The 21,911-nt window shown below is 32.2% G+C and overlaps 1 protein-coding gene across 1 annotated transcript; it reads left to right on the forward strand.

Moving 5' to 3' along the window:
- The first annotated feature begins 559 nt into the window (after positions 1–559).
- Positions 560–13,342, forward strand: LOC105219865 (GTP-binding protein Di-Ras2). The gene is made up of 5 exons (XM_054225867.1): positions 560–699; positions 4,766–5,292; positions 12,305–12,490; positions 12,655–12,825; positions 13,055–13,342. Exons 2-5 carry the CDS (start codon positions 5,092–5,094, stop codon positions 13,217–13,219), a joined length of 723 nt encoding a protein of 240 aa, XP_054081842.1. The 5' UTR covers positions 560–699; positions 4,766–5,091; the 3' UTR covers positions 13,220–13,342.
- The last annotated feature ends 8,569 nt before the right edge of the window (positions 13,343–21,911 follow it).

The raw sequence follows: 21,911 nt of genomic DNA on the forward strand, positions 1-21,911 counted from the left end.
AAATTAATTTTAAACAAATTTTCAGTTTTTAGCATTGCTGGTGCATGCTATAAAAACGTTTTCCAACTTCCATAACTCAAGAAGCTCTCGAACTGAAATATTTACAATCTACAATTTTGAAATTGCAGGTAAACTATTTTTTGGTATTTGTTAATTTATATTTTCTAACATTTTTTTCTTTTCCAACAGCAAACACTTGCCGCTGGCAATACCCTACACAATGTACCCTCAATGTGTATAACAGTTTCGCACAGTTGACACAGGTGGGGATATTTCATTTGCTCTGCGCCTAAAAACAAACCAATAAATGTGTCAAACATTGAATGCAATTTCTTGCTGCTTCTTCCCGTTTCGTACGCGTATCGTGTGTGTTGTACTTTTCATCATCGTCGTTGTTGAAATTAAAAATCTATTGTTTTTAACTTCATACATATATTCGGTTTAAAAACGAAAAGCATACAAAACAACGAAATTCTTACTTCCACGTAAACGCCGACAACGTAAAATCCGTTAAGCTGCTCCCAAAATGTGGCCCAAACGAATTGTGAACAACGAATTTTTCGCCGTGTGTCGGTTGTGAATCTCGGAGCAAACGAATAAATCGACAAAAGAAAAATATATCGAGCCAACTTTTAGGCGTATATACGTCAGCTGTAATGCTGAAATCTTCAAGCTGCTAATGTGCGGCGTGATAAACAAGTTTGCATATTAATTTAAGACAATTCTTTCTATATATCTACATACGCTACATATACAAAGAATTCCAAACATTATTTCAAATGTAATTTGTTCATTTCACATTTTCTCTACTTGCTAAAGTAGAGTCACTAAACACCCACAAACAAACAAGCACACACACACACACACTTACACGCATGCACATGCTCATAAACAAACACGCCCGCTTTGGAGCGCAGCAACCGTACAAACCTTGAAAAGCCAAGAAGGTGGTCATAATGCGAGAGAAAAGTGCATTAGGCATGGATTCTTTTGTCACCTTCAACTCTCGATGCGGTGCCAACTTCAAGGGTACAACGCGTGGTACGGCACACTATATACTCGTATAACTACATACATATGTACTTCGTTGCTCAGTTACATATAAGGGTGGTTCCAGTGATTGCGCTCTGTGTGAATTGTGACATTTACTCGGTGCATTTCTTCATTAGCGACGGCCACGCATTTGCGTGTAATTAATACTCCTACTTAACGTCTCATAATCGTGCAGTAACTTTCTAAACCTCTCCGCCCACAGCGCTTTCAAACACGCTGCCGCTGCCGCTGCCGCTGCCCGGCCTGCCGCAATAGTCCATCGTATGAATATTTACTTTTCTGTGTTCCTCGGCAACGCCAACCAACACCCCACTCACCCAACAAATACACACCGAAAATAAACACAATCACACACACACACACACTCGTAACACATTTAAACACATTTAGATGTGGTATGGAAAGCGCTGTGTGTGTGTGTGTGTGTGCGTATGTGTGTTAAGAGCCAACCTTAACCCACGATTAATACCACTTTCCCAAGCATTAGGTGTTTGAAAGTGGGGTACTCTGCCCATCGCTACCACCACTGCAACAACAACAACAACAACAACATTTATCTATCGCAAAAACCACGCAAAGACACCCGCTATCAGCTGTCATTTCGTGGGAAATCAGTGCAATAAAGTGCTTGTCGTAGTGAGCTTTTAGGAGTAAGGTGAAACTGAAGCAGTAATACTCATATTTGCAATAAATGAGATCAAAGTTAGCGGAACATTCGCTGTAGAATTGAGCTCAAGTCAATAAGCAAATAAATAATTAAATAATTATTTATTTTACATATAATTCATATGCGACTATAAAACTTTTTATTTTTTTATTACGAAAAAAAAAACAAATAAATCAAGAAATTATGACAGATAAAGTGAAACATAAAACATGAAAAATAGAGTTGATAGCAAAAAATTATATGAAATGTGAAATTAATAATAATTAATTAGAATATGCATAAATAAAAATTAAAAAAAAAATAGTATATAATTAATTAAAGTACATATTCAGAAAATAATTAAATAAAAATTAAATAAATATTATAAAACAAAATAATATAATAAATTTAATGAAAAAATGAATCAAAATTGAAATGAATAACACCATAATATTTATTAATAAAACCGAATAAAATATTTAAGTTATTGAGAACCAAGAAAAATGCATGTAAAATGAAATAAAACAATTTTAAAAGACAAACAAGAATATGTATTTGAAATTAAAAAATATTTATTAACTAAAAACAAATGAAATACATTCAAAATATAAAATTAATGCATATAATTAAAAAAAAATAGTATAATAATGAAATAAATCAAATTAATGAATAATATAAAATTAACTATATTCTATAAAAAAATATTTATAATAATGAAAATTTACACATTTAAAATCAGAAAAGAAGAAAATTATTTGCAAAAATTGTAAAGAAAATGTATAAGAGCTACAAATTCAGTGCCGGATTAGACACGTAGCAAGAGTAGCAAATGCTACGGTCCTCGCAGTCCAACATCTGTCCGACCGTAAAGCATATATGTATGCTTTACTCTCACCTAAAAATCGGAAATTAGATTTCGTGACAAAATCCAAAGATTTGACCGGCTGAGAACAGAACAAACGGTATATAGAGTATGGTCATTTCACCAGCCCTACGACACTCAGCCACTTTGTTGAAAATCAAACACCTATATTTCGATAGCAAAAACCCCTTAAGGTGTTTTGTCGCGTAAAAGATGGCCTATTTTCGATATTTTTTTTTTCATGTAAAAAATTATTTATTTAATTCAAATTCTTATAGACACATATTTAAAGAATAATTTCTGAAATTTTCAAAAAACAAAAAGTAAAACTTCTCCATTGCGACGTCATTTCCGGTGACCCCTCAGCATAACTCCTGACAGGACCATCCAAAATGAAAAAACAAAAATAAGTGTTTTAGGTAAGACCATAATTTCGTGCTTGAACGAAGGAAAGACAAAAAAAGTTAAAATTGGAATTTTGGCAAACATTTTTCCAAAAAAAAAATTCGGTGAAATTTGCTTAACATTTTTTTTTTAAATAGTTGTAATTGAAAAAAAAAAATAAAATCCTTCGTCCAAGCACGAGTAAATTGCATCTCGAACCTCACCTGTTAAAAATTTCATCAAGATCGGTTGAGTAGTTTTCGAGAAAATTTTACAACCGACTTTGAAAACACGGTTCCGAGAAAAACGCGTTTAATGTTTTGAGTAACAATAGTACTTGACTTGGAGCGCACACCTTCCAAAGGCTGTATCTCCGAAACTATTATTCGGATAGAAAATTTAGGACAATATTCTTGAGATGTTGTAAAAATTAATAAGCCAAAAAACAAAAAATCGATTTTTTGAATCCACGAAACCCATGTAACCCCTTAAAACAGAAGAGAAGAGGAAAACGCCTCAAATATGGTCAGTACTTACGAAAATGATTTGGAGGGCAGCCTAGGCGACGAACTGAACTTCTGAAAACAGATGTTGTAGCCACATCAAGAAATATCGTTATTTTTCAAAGTTAAAAAGTTTAAAATACGTTGAAAACATGTTAGGCCCAGACCGTCTGAATCATCATTGAAAGTGTTATATCTGAAATTGCCCATATAAAATCCAGGAAAGTTTATTTGTAACTCTATCACTTGATCAACTTGATAACCTATAGAAATCAAGGGCCTCTTGACAGTGTTTGCTACAGGTCCCGCGCTAGCTTAATCCGGCACAATTCAAAATTAAATTAATTTTATAAAAGGCGACATATACATAATTGTAATTCTGATACTTAACCCGAGACAAAATTTGGAGCTCAGATACTGCCAAAATAAATTATCCTATTTCTAACTACTTCATTTGGGGTATATACTTTTCCAAAATACTGCCAAAATCAATGCGAAAACTGCATTTTAAAATGGCATTACATAGTTACACAGATCCATTCAATACGATTTGAATAGATATGTAAACCAGGAACGGTTTGCAAACCACAACACACACGAGCTGTGGAACTTAATTTGTGATTTCCAACCGAACATGTAATGCAATACCAAAATTCAAACCCTTAGAGATGTGATTAGCAGTTTGTGACACGACCATGCATGATGAACATTTGGCAACTGGCATATGGACCGCTGCGACGGCGACTGTGTGGCACAAGCCAGTATCAGTGACACTGGTGTTTGTTGTAGGCCGATACCACTGCGGCTGACTACGATTGCAGTTGTTGGCATAGCGTTGCCTCCCACACACAACATAGTATGCGCAGCGAACACGCAACTGCATGGCCGTGCCGGAACACAGAGGAGCACAGGCTCAGCAGGCAGCCGGCTGTGTTGGCTTGCAAACACAAACACAGACTAAAACACGCACACTTAAGCATTTATATATGTGAATATGTATGTATGTTAGCTGTCATGTTTCGCCACTTGCATGCGGACAATTTGCGTGAAAGTGTAGAAGTGAATTAGTGAGACGACCGAACTCACCGAAAACGCTTGGCAATCACACGCAATGCATAAGTGTAGTGTCACTTGAAAGCGGTTAACTGTAATATTCTAGCTCGTGTAAAGTGAAATAATCGTAAAAAACAAACAGTGCAAATAAATGTAAAATAAATTATGTAAAAATATTGAAGAATCACTTTCTGACCGGATCTGATCTAAGTGTTGATCCAATAAATTTGAAATTAAAATAAATAAAATAATATTTTTTTCTAGAATTCAAAAGATGGCAAGCGTGATTTCATCTCGCCGCAACTTTAGTTGAAGTGAACAAATTTAAAACTCGTAATAACAACAACAAAAACATAATTAATAAATTGATTGATGAAAAGTGCTCAAACCATTGAACGAAAGTAAGCCGATTTTTATAAAGCCGAAAGAAAGCAAGCAAAAGAAGGCGATACTTGCTTCTCTTTCACAAAAGCTTTCAAAAAACCCTCGTCGAACATCGCCTGAACGCCTTCTTCTAGGAAAACAACATCGCCTTCGGCAACCAACAGCATCGCTAGTTGTATTGTTGTAACTCATCAACAGTTGTCACGATGGCCGATAAAGGAAAGGAAACCCCCAAAAATACGGAACAAAAGAACCAAGTGACCCGTGCCATGCCCGAACAGAGCAATGACTATCGTGTTGTTGTGTTTGGTGCCGGTGGTGTGGGTAAGAGCTCGCTGGTCTTACGTTTTATTAGGGGCACCTTCCGTGAAACGTATATACCGACCATTGAGGACACCTATCGGCAGGTAAGCGCTAAGCAACTACTACTTAATAAGAGCAGAGGGCAACAACACAAATAACTTGTTTTTCAATATTACACCTTTGAAACACAGATTTCAGTGTTCTTTTTTTTAAATTATCCCGAACTTTTTTCTTCTAAGGATTTATATCTACCAGGACGCAGCTTTTAACTCTCGAATTTTTTGTTTAACGATTTATATACGATCGCACATTGAAGTTTATGTTAAACTTAGCTGTGAGTCAATCTGAAAAACTCGTATCATTTTAAAGAAAGCACAATTTTTGACAAACATTTGAATCTATTACTCGACGTAGGATTAATCGACGGTATTACGCCGAATATAGCGGCCACTCAAATATTCGATACCAGTTTCGTGGCTTTGATTGGTCTTTTGCTTTAAAATAGTTCTCAGTCTCGCCGATTCCATTCCAGTTACTATTCTTTTGCAGCCTGAAAATAGTAAAAATTCGCCTAGGGCCAGATCCGATGATTTTGTTGTATGTGGAATCAATTAGAATCCGAATGCGTGCAATTTTGGCGTCGGTTTTACTGATTTGTGACACGATGAACTGATCGACTGTTACTTCTCGCGATTTCCATTTTCGGTGACCCTTCGCATATTGTCCTTTGAATTTTAACTTAATTTGGCGATCATTCAAAATCTTTTGTTGAACTATTTGATGAATGCAATATGATATTCATCCACCGGTCTATATGGATTTTAACAAATCACCTAAGAGAGAGCTTAAAAAACTCTCATCACTTCACTTTTTGGCATCGGCAACATTACTTCCAGAGTTCTTCATTAGAATCTCCTAAGGGGCTATACCAGTGTAACCCATGAAAAATTAGGTGCTTTTCGTGAACTTTTTTTAAAGAAAGTACTCGATCGAATGTATCGAAGTTTTTTGTACATAATAAGGTATATTTTCAGTAATATTTAAAGATTTCTTTTTTACAAAAATATTGAAAAATATATCTATAACTCCGGCTGTCTTGGGATGTGCCAAAAAAACAAGTTCCTCAACTGCTGACATGATTCCGGCCGATTGGGTAGCTGAAACAAAAAAAAATCAAAAAGGTTATTAAAGTTGAAAGTATTTCCTATAGAATGACCTAAGATTTTTGAATAATTATCAAAAATTAACAAAATTGTGTAGTTCTGAAAAAAGTGTCGTTTTTTTAGGTAAAAAAATGTTCGTCATTTTAATGTCAAATTGAAAATTTGCAAGCAATCAAAAATATCGTGGGTCATTGTATAGTAAATGTATTCAAGAATACTCGGTCTCAATTTGAAGCCAATAGGTCAATTTCTCGTTTAGTTATGATGTCAGCAATTTTGTTTCGAGAAAAACGCGTTTAGAGTTTCGACTATGGCGGCTAATGCCTGGGAGCGGTCGCTCTTTAGAACGCTACCATTCAAAAACTATTCAAGATAAGACCTTGCCGACACAGGAATTTTTTTTTTTTAAGAAAGTATAAACTTTCGAATAAGCAAAAAATAAAAAAATTGATTTTTTGAAAATGTCACAATGGCATAGCCCCTTCCATATACAAACATCCATAAATATCGTAAATCATCGTACCAGCCATACAGTCCGGTTATAAACGAGTCCGGTATAACAGAATTCATGTCTTCCCCATACAAGAAGTGGGATATTTCTATTTTTATTAAATATTGAAACTCTAATTTATATTATAACATAATTATTTATTCAAGCTTGGAATTAAATAAATAGCAACATAATTTGCATCCTAATATTTAACATTCAAAACTAAAATTGCTTAAAATATCTTAATTAATTAAGTTAACTGCAATACGCGACCCCTTCTTAATTGCTTTGCTTAAATTTATTCTGAATTTATGATCATCGTCTCCATATAAGCTATGAATGCTTACATGCTACACACAAATATACATACCTATATGTATAGTTACATGTCTTCAGAAACAGGTGTGTGCATTGATAAACATTCCCGATTTGTAGGGTAGACAGCTATCGATGTGTGTGCACAAATCTTAAGTGAAAATGCTGAACTTCAACAAGTTGTTTATTTAATTCCTTGTTTTGCTGATTGACTTTCATTTACTTTCACACAAACACACACACTTACAAAGACACAAAAAGCTATAAAACACGCAGCTATTCACATTCGAATCAATTCTTCAATATCAAATGGAAGTATTCGCGTTCCTATACACAGTTACTAACTTACATACTTACATATAGCATGTCACTGTGTGGGAACCGACAGCTCGGCTACGAATTGTTTGGTTATAAATAAGCCGGTACACGCACCATGCACGCATAGAATTTAATTTAAACCATTTTAATAGGTGCAATCATGCATACGTTTACACGCGGTATAAAAGGAATAAAATATGTCCACACAATGTATGTATATAGGAAATTACAGTGGGCACCCGTTCGAAGCACCTTTGATGATCGAAAATATCATTGTGAGGAAAAAGGAATCAAAGAGATTTAATGAGTCGGTCATAGCCTGTTAAAGAAAAAAATAAATAAAAACCCGCAGAGATCCAAATTCTACAACTGTCTTCTTGTGTCTTTTCAAACTTGTAAACTCAAAGAAGTCATACGTGACTAATATATGGTAGAAGTTCCTATTTTAATTCGACCAATTGGGCAGTGGGGGTCATGAAGATGTTATGTGGGGCGTTGTAATGATGGCAGATTAATTTTGTCTTCGAAAAATGGGGTCGTTTTTTCTACGATTCGGAGTCGATTCGACCGAATAATTCGGCATATGTAATATAGCCCTTTGCCCAGATAGTCCATGTAGAAATCGATAGTCATCACCTATTGCCTTCTTCGGAGCATTGTCGCTGGGTAAAATCCTCTATTTCGACTGTATGTCTTGGTATGTTTCTCATGTATAGTTTACCATTTTCTTGTGTCCAATAAATATTTCATGCAGGATAGGCAGTCTTTTGTGATGCCTACAGTCTTAGCCAGCTATATATATTCTATTCTGGTCCGATTGACAGTAGCTTTCTATGATTATGTTCTACTCGACAGTAAAAAGAAGTTTGGGGGCATAAAGTCTGTAGTTCTAGGTCATCGTTCCAATTCGATTTTCGAGCGTGTGTTTGTCTTCATTCTAAGCGATAATACTACTTTAATGGATGCACCTTATATTTATTCCTAAAAATTTTCATACAATATTTGCAAGCATTTCTCAAATTCAAAGTTCTTTGTATCGGGATTGTTCTGTATTTACACACCAACAATTACAAACAAAGGATATGTGAGTGAGCATAATAGATTCGTCAACACATTATTCATAGATCTGCGTAGGAGAACCCTTTGTACTGTGTAAAGGCAGCGGCACCCAGTAAACCAATAGTAGGGACAACGTTATATAAACACCAAGTATGGAGAAGCACTATTCGCTACCGAAAATTTTAAAATTTTTTTCTAAATTCTACTCAACCCAATAAAAATGTAGACTAATTATTAATCGCTTAGCTGTAGCGTAGAAATTATTAAAGTAAATAAATGACTTTCGAAAGCAAAAAATTAAAAGTTTTATAAAGAAATATTTATTTTCAACCAATTAATTTTTAGTAAATATTTGTAGAGCAAAATTACTGCAAAAAGTAAAATTCTAAAAAAATACTTTTTCACTAATTTCTTTTTTTCGTATTTTATCACGATATTTATGGTTTAATGGTCATTTACTAAATTTACTGCTAAGCCTACGCTTTTTATGTGCGCTATAGCGCCACTTTAAATGAAATTAGTTAATTTACAGTAAACAAACAAACACACCTGCGCGTGTGGAAGTCAACTGTAAGCGTCGATTTTGTTTATTTTTAGCTAACATAAATATTTTGGGCCGCTTCAATCGCTATATAAAGGGCGAATTTATATTTAATTTGTATATTATTATCATTTAGTGCGAAGTGTGACTGTTTGTTTAAATTAATTACATTTGAGACGAATTTAATTGGTTTTGAGCATAATTTTAACTAAATATAGAGTTTTGGATTGTATGGATGAATGAAATAAAATAAAATAGGAAACGAACTAATTAGTGATAAAAATAAAATTTAATAAATATTTTATTTTTTTATAATTTGTTTAGCTTTGTCGATTTTCTTGGTACTTTTTTACATAATTTTAAATAGGCTTATTATTGACTGATTTATGAAAAAAAAATCATTAAAAAAACTGAAAAAAAATTATTATTATTTTTTTAATTAATTAAAATTTTAGATTAAAAAAAATCATTCAAGAAGCTGAAAAGCATATAAACAAATTTTTTTTTAATAAAAAAAATATTTAAAACTGTAAAAAATTTAATACTTTTTTAAATTAAAAAAAATAAGGCCCATTAAAGAAAGTGAAAAAACATCAAAATATTTTTTTTAATAAAAAGTAATAAAAATTAAAATTTTAAATAAAAAAAAGCATTAAAGAGACTGAAAAAATATAAATTTTTTAAATTAAAAAAATATCTTTAAAAATTTAAAAACAAGAAAAAACGTTAACTTTGGCTGTACCGAAGCTAATACACCCTTCACAGGTGCATTTCTTTTAGTAACTGTGTGTTTAAGCAAATCTAAAGATGGAAAAAGTAAGTAAAAAACAAGTAAGGAAGGGCTAAGTTCGGGTGTAACCGAACATTTTATACTCTCGCAATTTATTTATTTAACTTTATTTATATTATGAGTATATAATTAATATTCGTCATATATATTGTATAAAGCCTATTAAAAGTTGGAAACCCTAATATTAGGTTAGAAGCACAGAGGTCCTTGTGTTCGATATATGGGGCCTTAAAAACCTATGGTCCGATTTCGGCGATTTTTAGAATGGGGCTGCCACACTATTAATATAGTATTTGTGTAAAGTTCTGCACCGATATCTTCACTAGTGCTTACTTTATATATTGTAAAGTAACCGATTCAGATCGTCTTCAAAGTTCTGGTATATGGGAAGTAGGCGTGGTTGTGAAGCGATTTGGCCTATTTTCACAACATATCATTTGGATGTAAGGAAACTATTACAAACCAAGTTTCATTGAAATCGGTCGAGTAGATCCTGAGATATAGTTTTTGACCCATAAGTGAGCGACGCCACGCCCATTTTCCATTTTGTAAAAAAATCTGAGTGCAGCTTCCATCTGCCATTTTATCTTCTTCTGTGAAATTTAGTGTTTCTGACGTTTTTCGTTAGTGAGTTAACCCACTTTTAGTAATTTTCAACCTAACCTTTGTATGGGAGGTGGGCATGGTTATTACCCTATTTCTTTCATTTTTGGACTGTATTAAGAAGTGGCTAAAAAACACGACTGCAGAAAGTTTGGTTTATATAGCTCTGTTGGTTTCCGAGGTATGTACAAAAAATCTATTTGGGGGCGGGGCCATGCCCACCTCCCCAAAAAAATTACATCCAAATATGCCCCTTCATAGTGCGATCCTTCATACCAAATTTTATTTCCATAGCTTTATTTATGGCACTTTATGTGTTTTCGGTTTTTGCCATTTTGTGGGCGTGGCAGTGGTCCGATTTTGCTCATTTTCGAAAGCAACCTTCCTATGGTGCCAAGAAATAAGTGTGCCAAGTTTCATCAAGATATATTAATTTTTACTTAAGTTACAGCTTGCACAGACGAACGGACGGACGGACGGACAGACAGACATTCGGATTTGAACTCCACTCTTCACCCTGATCACTTTGGTATATATAACCCTATATCTAACTCCTTTAGTTTTTGGTGTTACAAACAACCGTTATGTGAACAAAACTATAATACTCTCTTTAGCAACATTTGTTGCGAGAGTATAACAAGCCCTTGATTCCGATCGTTCAGTTTGTATGGCAGCTATATGCTATAGTGAACCGATCTGAGCAATTTTTTCGGAGATTAAATAATTTCTATGAACAATAACTCACACCAAATTTAGTGAAGATATGTAGTAAAATGCGGAAGTTTTCTATACAAGCCCTTGATTCCCAACGTTCAGTTTGTATGGCAGCTATATAATACAGTGGTCCGATATCGGCAGTTCCGACAAATGAACAGCTTCTTGAAGGGATAATAACATCTGCAAAATTTCAAAACGATATCTTAAAAAGTGAAGGACTAGTTCGTTTATATACAGACAGACAGACGGACATGGCTAAATAACTCAGTTCAACATACTGATCATTTATATATAAATTACTTTATAGGGCCTCCGACGCTTCCTTCTTCCGACGCAAACTTCGTGACAAACTTAATATACCCTGTTCAGGGTATAAAAAGCATTAAAGAAACTGAAAAAATATAAATTTTATAAAAAAAAATTTCTATAGAAATTTAAAAAATATTTAAAACTGAAAAGAAAATTTAAAATTATTTTTAAAAAATAAAAATTGGAAAATTTGGTAGTATAAAATGCCGAGAATAATTTTTTATGTGAAAAATAGCTTTAAATTAAAAAAAAAATTTAATAAAAAATCTAATTATAAGCCTTTAGTATCATTATCTGTTAGTAACATACATTTTTTGTTTAAAATATTTTATTGTCCACTAAAAGGCAATAAATGCGTGTACTAGGCGTATGCGTAACTTTCAACCACATCACAGACTCCATGGCGTATGAGTGACATAAATCACACTTAGCTCTAGTAGGTCAGCCAAAAGTGCTCACTCAATGGTACAAATTAAAAATTCAAGTGCTCTGCATTCATTTCAGTTATACATTCGGAGCTATGAAGCTCGTTTACATAACCTTCGCAGGCGTATGACTAATGCTCATCCATTTATATTAGACATTTATACTGCACTCGAACTCTCTATCTCTATGCATTTTATATTTGCACTTGATTACCTATGTGTAATTAAAAATGCATTAATCCTCATAAAATACACATTTGTGACATTTTACAATTATAGCGCTAAGTTATTAAGTTTAAATTGCTTTCGAAAACATAAAAAAAAATGAAAAAAATCGAAAAATTTCAATTACCATTCTCGCTCATGCTACAACTCATTTCCATCAGGTGATTAGTTGCAATAAAAATATTTGCACACTGCAAATAACCGACACAACAGGCTCACACCAATTTCCGGCTATGCAAAGACTGTCCATAACCAAGGGGCATGCGTTCATATTGGTCTTCTCGGTGTGCTCCAAGCAGAGTTTAGAGGAGCTGCGACCCATTTGGCAGAATATTAAAGACCTTAAGGTAATTGCCAATAATTTCTACTTCAATTAAGTGCGACATACATATATTCATATTTCTATATGTATGTGTGTGTGTGTGTGTGTGTGTGTGTGTTAATGCCAATGCTAATGCCATTTTCGCTAACTTGAAATTTCTCATTTCAATAATTTCACCCATTGCAAAAGGGGCCGGACGTCGTCAATATACCGGTTATGTTGGTGGGCAATAAGAGCGACGAAAGCGCCGAGCTACGTGAGGTGTCACAAGCCGAGGGGCAAGCACAGGCAGCCGCCTGGGGCATATCGTTTATGGAGACATCGGCCAAAACCAATCACAACGTCACCGAATTATTTCAGGTAAGTGCCGCAATGGCAAAATGAATGCGTGGAAATATGTGAAATGAAAGTGTGTGTGTGTGTGTCGTTGCCATTACGAGTTGCGTGCGTATGTTTTAGGCAATATTGAAAATGAAATTATGCTAATTTGGTCGAAAGACATTATGACACGTGTGTACTTACCCCAAAGTGTTCATGTCTTTATATGCTTTGCATTTGTGTGTGTCTCTACTCCTGTATATGTATATAGGAGCTGCTCAACATGGAGAAGTCGCGCATTGTGTCGCTGCAGTTGGATGTCAAAAAGCATAAGAAACAGAAGAAGGAGAAGAAGGTTAAAGAAAGTAATGGTGCTATACCGGAAAACGGCGATGGCGGCGCAGCCGGTGCCAAGGAGAAGTGTCAACTCATGTAAGGCTCTTAGCGCATACTACAGTAGCATAACGAATCGTTGGTGTGGGAGTTAGTGAATGAAAGGCAGCATATGAAGCCCAACTTCAGGCGCGCAGGCACACATACATATATTTATGTGTGTGTGTGTGCGGTTAAAGCGCCCAGCGGCGCTCGTGCAAGTTTGTTGACAATTATACTCGTATTGAATTCAACTTCAAATTAGCTTTAAAACAAAAAAAAACAATTTTTAACTTATACTCAAATGTTACATATTTTAATTATTTATTTATAATAGTAATTTAGGCTAATCAAGTGCATATTATATAATTATTTAAGCATTATTATAGGTGTATATACCTATATACCATAACAAACGTACATATATACATATATATACTTATAGCTGCATGTAGCGTGCATTTGTAAATTTTCATATTTGTTGTTAGGATTTATTAGAGCGTACCAAAGAGATTTTCAGGGGCCATTTCATAATTACATAAAAAATACAAAAACAAAACAATTTTTGCACACCGCATGAAGGTAGGTTTTCTTAAAAGGAAAATTGCGAGAAAAAACATTGAAACACATTTATACCTACAAAGCAGGCTGTTGGAAATTGAATCAATTTTTTTTAAACCAATTATAAATTTGAGAGAAATCACAATAAATATTATATTCACATTGATAATAACTATAATTTTTTCAATTCTTCAAAGATAAAACTTTCTTTTTTTTAGCATAAAATGTATCTTTACTGCACTGAAATTATTATTGCCATGTTAAGATTATATTATTATTGAATTTTTATTAATTTTTTATTTTTTTTTGGAATTTCATTCTAATTTAAAACAAATTGAATGACGAAATCGTTTCCAAAAATTAAACTTCTGTGCTATTTAGTACTAACTCCAAAAAAAAAAAACGTTAACTTCGGCTGTACCGAAGCTAATATACCCTACACAGGTGCATTTCTTTTAGTAACTATGTGTTTAAGTAAATCTAAAGACGTAAGGAAAAGTAAGTAAAAAAAAAGAAAACATTTTACTAATTATTTGTAGTAGTAGTTAACCGATCTGAACAATTTCTTCGGAGATTATATTATTACCTTAAGCAGTAATCCATGCCATGTTTCGTGAAGATACCACGTCAAATGCGAAAATTTTCCATACAAGCCATTGATTCCGATCGTTCAGTTTGTATGGCAGCTATACGCTATAGTGAACCGATCCAAACAATTTTTTCGGAGATTAAATTATTTCTATGAACGATAACTCACACCAAATTTCGTGAAGATATGTAGTCAAATGCGGAAGTTTTCTATACAAGCCCTTGATTCCGATCGTTCAGTTTGTATGGCAGCTATATGATATAGGGATATGCCGATATCGGCAGTTCCGACAACTGAGCAGCTTCTTGAAGAGAAAATAACATCTGCAAAATTTCAGAACGATATCTTAAAAACTGTAGGACTAGTTCGTATATATACAGACAGACAGACGGACGGATTTAGCTATAATCGACTCAGTTCAACATACTGATCATTTTTATATACGTACTTTATATGGCCTCCGATGCTTCCTTCTGGGTGTTACAAACTTCGTGACAAACTTAATATACTCTGTTCAGGGTATACAAATATGAATATCAATCGACTACACTGATCTCCAAAGATACCAAATCAATTATTTCAGTAATTATTTTTATTGTTTTTTTTTTTTTTAATTAAATAGAGAGTGTTTCATTCGCTTTTTTTCAACAATACACTTTCAAAATGTACCATCAATTTAATTTCATTGCATTTGGAGAATTTCAAAAATGAACTTTATTCTGAAATATCTGAAATGTGTTTCAAAAATACTTTATTCAACAAGTAATTATTGAATTAATACATTATTAAAATATTAAATATGAAGAAGAAGATTTATGTTTCACAAGTTCATTTCTTTAAATTAGTTTTTAAAGCATACCTTTAGGTGCTAGCCAATTTGGTAAACTAAACATGAAAGAGAGAATTAATAATTGCACTGAGTATCAATGATTGCCTGCATCTCTTTCTCTGCCACTGTCTCTATAAATGCTCATTCTATAAAATCAGTGAAATTATAATTTTTTGTTATTTTTACGATTCTAGTGCCATTTTTTTTTTTTGTTGAATTATTGAATTATTGAAATAATTATAATTTTTAAATGAATGCCATATTTATTACATTCACATTATTTACTTTACTATGCATTAAAAATTGGATTAATAATTCGTATTTAAAAAAAATTACTTTTTTGACAGCTGTGATTTAACTACAAATATATGTATAAAAATTTAGTTTAGAAAAAAATGTTTTAAACGCTTTCGAACTTCACTTTCGCTTGAAAAATGTTGTAAAAAATGGTTTTGTTACAAATTTTTAGAATAAATTATAAATTAAAATTCCGCGATGAACTCACTAACATACAAACACACACACACACTTATATACATACATATCAAGAACTGCTGTACTTTTTCCATTTTCCAATGCTAAAAATTGCTTAAATAAATTTAAAAAAAGATATTTTGGAAATTTGATTTCAAAACTAAACCGTAAAACAAATTCGAAATTTGATTTCAAAACGAAACTGAAAATAGCTAAATGTAAAATATTATGACATATTTTAATGTTTATTTCAAAAGAAGATATTGCTATACATAAATACATACATACAATTATCAAGATCCATGCATCTACAAATATATCTAACAATATCTATATCTGTATATATCCTAAACTGTAAACTATAGAGCAGCACACTAAACAATGTCTGACGAGTCTATATAAGTAAATAGCAGGAAATATACCGTTGTGCATATTTAAGGCACACACACACACACAGGCATGCATACATACATATGGTATTTAATCAATATATATCTATATCTATATATATATACACATACTATGCAATCATATATATCATAATTGATACAAACATATACAATATACATATACATATATACTTAGATATATATATATATATATATATAGTGGCAAATAATTAACTTACATACAAACCTATACTATATACATACATGCTATACCTAAATGAAATGAACATAGAGTTATACAATTACAAAATACAAGTACTTACTACAATTACTAACTGCATCTGAAAGCCAAAACATAAATAACTCTATACGAGAGAAAAAGAAAACAACAACAAATAGCAAGAATAATATTAAATAATTAGCAATAAATTATACATACAATACATACATAGATGAATACAGCAGCACATTCTTAAGGGGCACACCTAGTGTAATAGCCTAAGAAAAGGCGATTTTTGAGAATTTTTATTTAAAAAAAATACTTTATCAATTATTTCAAAATTTTAAGAATATATTTATACATGTTTCAAGAATATACAGTGAAATTTTTGATGAAAAAAATTAAATCTGTTTTAAGTTATTGTCGATCTCCAACGGCGCGAAAAAAAGGTCCTTCACTGCTGCAGTGATTCCGGCTTTCTCCGTAGATGAAATCTAAAAATGTACAATGACCTACGATAAAAAAAATCAAAAATTGACAATATGGCGGCGTTTAAAAAAAAAAAGTCAAATCCTACCCAAAATTTTGGTCGTTTTTGGCCTGCCAAAATTGGATTTTTGGATCAAATCAAAAATCGATAGGTCATTGTACGGAGAACTATATAAAGAACATGTAAAAAAACCTCAATAGTGATCGGATCATTTGTTTTTGAGTAATCACTGCAGCAAATACGGAAAATGCTGTTTCGAGAAAAACGCGTTTAAAGATAAAATGATCGTTTTCACTGTTACCGAGCGGCTGCTCTTTAAAAACAATTTTTTTTTTCTTGAAACGTAATTAGATATATTTTTACATTTCATATGATTGCAACTAGTGAAACAAAACAAAATTGTACTAACAAGCAATATTTTTCTAATTTTAAAAGATAAATACAATATAAGCGTTTTTTTTTTCAGAAACTAAATATTACGTTTAATACTTTTTATTTTCGTATAAGTTCGTAGAATGTTGTTCGCTTTAGTCGACGCCTGCTATTTCTAATCTCTTCTAGTCGTCGGGCTTCTGCGTTTACATGATTTTGCAATCTCGCTGAATGTTTCAATGCCGTCTCGTGAATAACTTCCCGGACCATTTTTATATGAAGATCACGGTGCAGGTCTGAATTACGTATATACCAAGGGGCATTTACAAATTTGCGTAGGACTTTATTTTGGAACCGTTATACCGCTTGAATGTATATCGGTGCAGCGCGTCCCCACAGTTGAATTCCGTATGTCCAAATAGGTTTCAACGTTTGATTATATACGAGAATTTTATTTGATGTTGTTAGCTAAGATTTGTTACCGATTAACCAACTTATTTTGCTATATCTTAGATTTAGTTCTGCAACTTTTTTTTTGTATGTGCTCTTTCCATTTCAGCTTTGCATCTAGCGTTATGCCTAGATATTTCGCAGAGGTGGAGTATGGGAGTACCACATTACCAATATGTAAAGGAATATATCTAGCACTTTTGTTCGTGTAGTTTACGTGTATTGATTTCGTCTCGTTTAAAGTAATGCACCATCTCCGTGTCCATTCCACTATTTCGTTAATTGCGGATTGTATTCTGTTGGCCGTTTCCACTTCGCTTTTGCCTGTCGTTCTGATGCAGGTATCATCAGCAAATGTGGCAATTGTACAGTTTGTCGGCGTAGGCATGTCGGAAGTGAACAAGATATACAAAAGTGGTCCCAGGATACTACCTTGGGGTACTCCTGTTTTTATTGGTAGCAATGTGGTATACGATTGTCCCTGCTTGATTCTGAAGTAGCGGTTGCTCAAGTAAGATTCAAGTAAATCAGTTAGATATTGTGGTAAGAAACGTCTTAATTTATAAAGTAAACCATGGTGCCATACTCTAACGAATGCCTGAGATACGTCTAGAAGCACAGCTGTGCAAATCAATTTATTTTCCATCGCATCTTCTATTATGTTCGTTATGCGATGTACTTGATCGATTGTGGAATGTTGAGTCCTAAAACCGAATTGATGAATTGGTATGATATCTTTTTCTTCAATTATGTTCTCAAGTCTTTTGACAACGACTGCTTCGAGTAGCTTAGACAAAATAGGCAACAATGAGATTGGACGATATGACGATTCTTCATGTGCACTTTTCCCAGGTTTTTGTACCATAATGATTTCGGATACCTTCCATGACATTGGGACGTATTTAAGATTTAAGCAGGCGTTTATTATCGATGTAAGCTTTGTAAATGCTCTGGGTGTTAAATGTTTCAATACATTACCCGTAATTAAGTCGAAGCCGGGAGCCATTTTAGGCTTTAATCTAATTTTGATGATATTTTCCACTTCTTTTTTTGTAGTTGGTTAAATTTCGCTTACATATTGCGTTGCTTCTAGCTGCGGTAAGCTATCGTGGAACGAAAATGGACTAAACGTTTTAGTTAGTTTCTCTGAAAAAACTGCCGCTTTTTCTTCGTCGCTTTTAGCCCAGGAACCGTTGGGCTTTCTGAGAGGAGTATTAGCCAATATCGGTTTCCTGGCATTTTTTACAGCTTTCTGTATTTTTGTTTTGAGATATCGATTTGATATTTTAATATGTTATTTTTGAAGGTGTAATCTACCGAAATCTATGAAACAAACAAAAAATTGACACTAGGCCCTAAGTACTATTTTCACACAAATACATGCATATTATACATACATACAAACACAATTGTACTGAGCATTAAACTAGCAAGTGGTAACAAAGAATTTTAAGAAAATATATAGAAAAACATAAACCATGAAATAATTTCAATATTTTTCGAACGTACTGCAACTGTCAGCCGTTTTAATTTCGACTGCTGCAAAGGTCAAAGGTCACATACAGACAAACATTATCAACTCAAAGGCTTAAAATTGAAGTAAAATAAGGTAATTTATACATGTATCATATAGTATATATATAGATTTATTTTTCTAAGCAGCACAACAACAACAACAAATTACACAAACACCCCCACGCATACATAGAAATACATTAAATTGATTGCTACGAAATACTCAATAATATTTGCTAAATTTAAGCCGTTAACGGTAACATTATTAATAAATAATACAAGCGCATTACATACACATATACATACATACATACACACATACGAGCAAATATATATTTTTTAAAGCTAAGTCAAACAATAGGTGCATAAGGAAAGCTTTTAAGCTTTTACGGCTCTTATATAGTTCAGTTATGAGCAACAATAATTGGTGTAAATACATGAATACAACAACAACAACAAAAAATAATAAAAAATAGTTAAGTAAACCGAAAAAAGTGAATAAAATTGAAAAATCACACACATGTGTAGTACTTATTTGCTGAATTAACAACTTAAATGAAAAAAACATTTGAATTAAACAAGACACGCCTTGTTTGTGTGGTGCGAATTGGATTTGTATTAAATTAAATTAATTAAATTAAATTAAAAAATGAACACTAATACGTACTGTTATGCTATTTTTTAAGCTAAAACTCAATTTTACGATTAATTGTTATTTTCACCAAAAAACAAGAAAAAAAAAACAAAAAAAAGCCATTTCATTTATGCAAATATGTACTTGCATAGCAATTCTTTTGTATTTCTTATGAGAATTATATTATAGTAGGCAGCAAAATGCAATTTTTTTTTATTAGTATTTAAGTTAATTAAATGAAATAATTATAAAGGTAAACAATTGAATTGAAATTTGCAAAGCTTTAATTGTTATTGTAATATTAAAATAAATTGAAAAACAAAAAAAAAACGAAAAAAACAAAGAATAAATGCATATAATAATTATACAGAAATAAATTCATTATTCTTAAAGAAACCCAATAAGTAATTTAATTAATAATAGTCATATTTAAACATTTATTTTGCGCTGATTTAGGCAAAACTTAGTTTGTAAGCAAAACAGTAAACATCGAAATAAAACCAAAAAAATAAAAAAGAAAACCAAAAAAAAAAAACAAATATTTTATGAATAATTGCACCCGAAAATTATACATAACTACTTATATAAGCATATATAGTATATTTAAAGCATAGTTTATTTAAAAATTGATAATTAATAGATGCGTGCTTTTTCCCCTCACTGTATAAGTACGGATAGTGGCATATTGTGTAGCATAATTAAAGGCAAGCAGTACAGTAATTAGCATGTAATAATTGCCAGTGTATTCAAGTGTAAAGGCAAGAAAATTAATTAATTAATAAATAATAATAAATAGTACAATAGTTAAAAAATTAATATTAATAAAAATATGGAAAAACATACTTTTAAAGCATATTAAAAAGTGAAAAGCTCAGCTTCAATTCTTTTAGATTTACAATCAAACGCTTTACGAGATTTGAAGCACTTTATTTCATAAACTTAGACAAGAACATTTACACTAAATTGCCACTGCAAATGAATATAAAATATGTATGAATAATATGCGTATAATTTCACAATAATGAATTTCATAAAATGTATTACTTTAAAAAATAATTATGAAGTACTGCAAATAATTTTCGAGAACGTGTATTTTGGTTTTGAGGTTATGTCAATCCACCGAGCATCAATATTTCTACTCAAAATATATATTTTACATATATTTTCGTATTAAATCCGATGCATTTTTATTTGGTTTTACAGTGCTTTTGTTACCTTCATTAAAGTTTTTAAAGGTTTTGCATTGCTTTTGTTACCTTCATTAAAGTTTTTAAATTTTTACCCTTTTTATTTTTTATTAATAAAACATGATCTATAAATTTTTTAGCCCACTGATTTTTATTATTAACTGACAGCTTTACATATCTACTTGCTTAAATATTTCATGATGTCGTAGCTTAAGTAAGAGTTACAGCCGTAGACGCTATCAGGGCTGTATATATTTTTAATTCGTCCAATTCTTTGAAAAAAAAAAAACAGTTCGAATGCTTAGTTATGGTATCTCAATAAACATTCTCTATTAAGGGGCTATACCAGTGTAACCCATGAAAAATTAGGCGATTTTCGCAAATTTTTTTTTAAAAAAGTACTCGATCGATTGTTTCGAAGATTTTTTACAAAAATATTGAAAAACTAGTAAGGAAAGGCTAAGTTCAGGTGCAACCGAACATTTTATACTCTCGCAATTTATTGATGTAATTTTATAAAGATAACACAATTTGACCCATATATTCGGCATAAAGTTCAATAGAATAACGAAAATCTGGGGACTGAGGTAATTCCTGAACCGATTTCACTCGTTTTCGCCACCAAGATACAATATATTGAAGACTATAACCTCATTTAAATTTATATTATCTATAATTAGTTATATGGGATCTGGGGAAAGTTATGACCCGATTTTAACCATTTTTGGTACAGAGACAAACTCTTATAAGAAAAAAATTCAGAGGGAATGAATTTCATTAAAATATCTGAGAGATTTACCTATATTTTCGGTGACAAATTACCCTTAGACACTGAGTTCTTCATGTTCGATATCAGGGACTTTGAAAAGTCATGGTCCGATTTTGACAATTTTGACCACAAGTGATGTCACAGCTCAAATACAGTATTTGTGTAAAGTTTTATACCGCTATCTCTATTGGTTCCTAATGTATGTATTATAAAGTGAACGAATCAGAAGAATTCAAAATTGAGTTATATGGGAAGTAGGCGATTTCGCCCATATTCC

The sequence above is a fragment of the Zeugodacus cucurbitae genome, chromosome 2 (genome assembly GCF_028554725.1).
Source record: "Zeugodacus cucurbitae isolate PBARC_wt_2022May chromosome 2, idZeuCucr1.2, whole genome shotgun sequence".
Classification (NCBI taxonomy): Eukaryota; Metazoa; Arthropoda; class Insecta; order Diptera; family Tephritidae; genus Zeugodacus; species Zeugodacus cucurbitae.

Excerpts from the sequence above, each read along its gene's own strand:
- LOC105219865 (XM_054225867.1), top strand. The coding sequence starts at position 5,092 with ATGGCCGATAAAGGAAAGGAAACCCCCAAAAATACGGAACAAAAGAAC. Across the intron at positions 5,293-12,304 it reads TTGAGGACACCTATCGGCAG|GTGATTAGTTGCAATAAAAA; the intron begins GTAAGCGCTAAG and ends CATTTCCATCAG. Across the intron at positions 12,491-12,654 it reads AGAATATTAAAGACCTTAAG|GGGCCGGACGTCGTCAATAT; the intron begins GTAATTGCCAAT and ends CCATTGCAAAAG.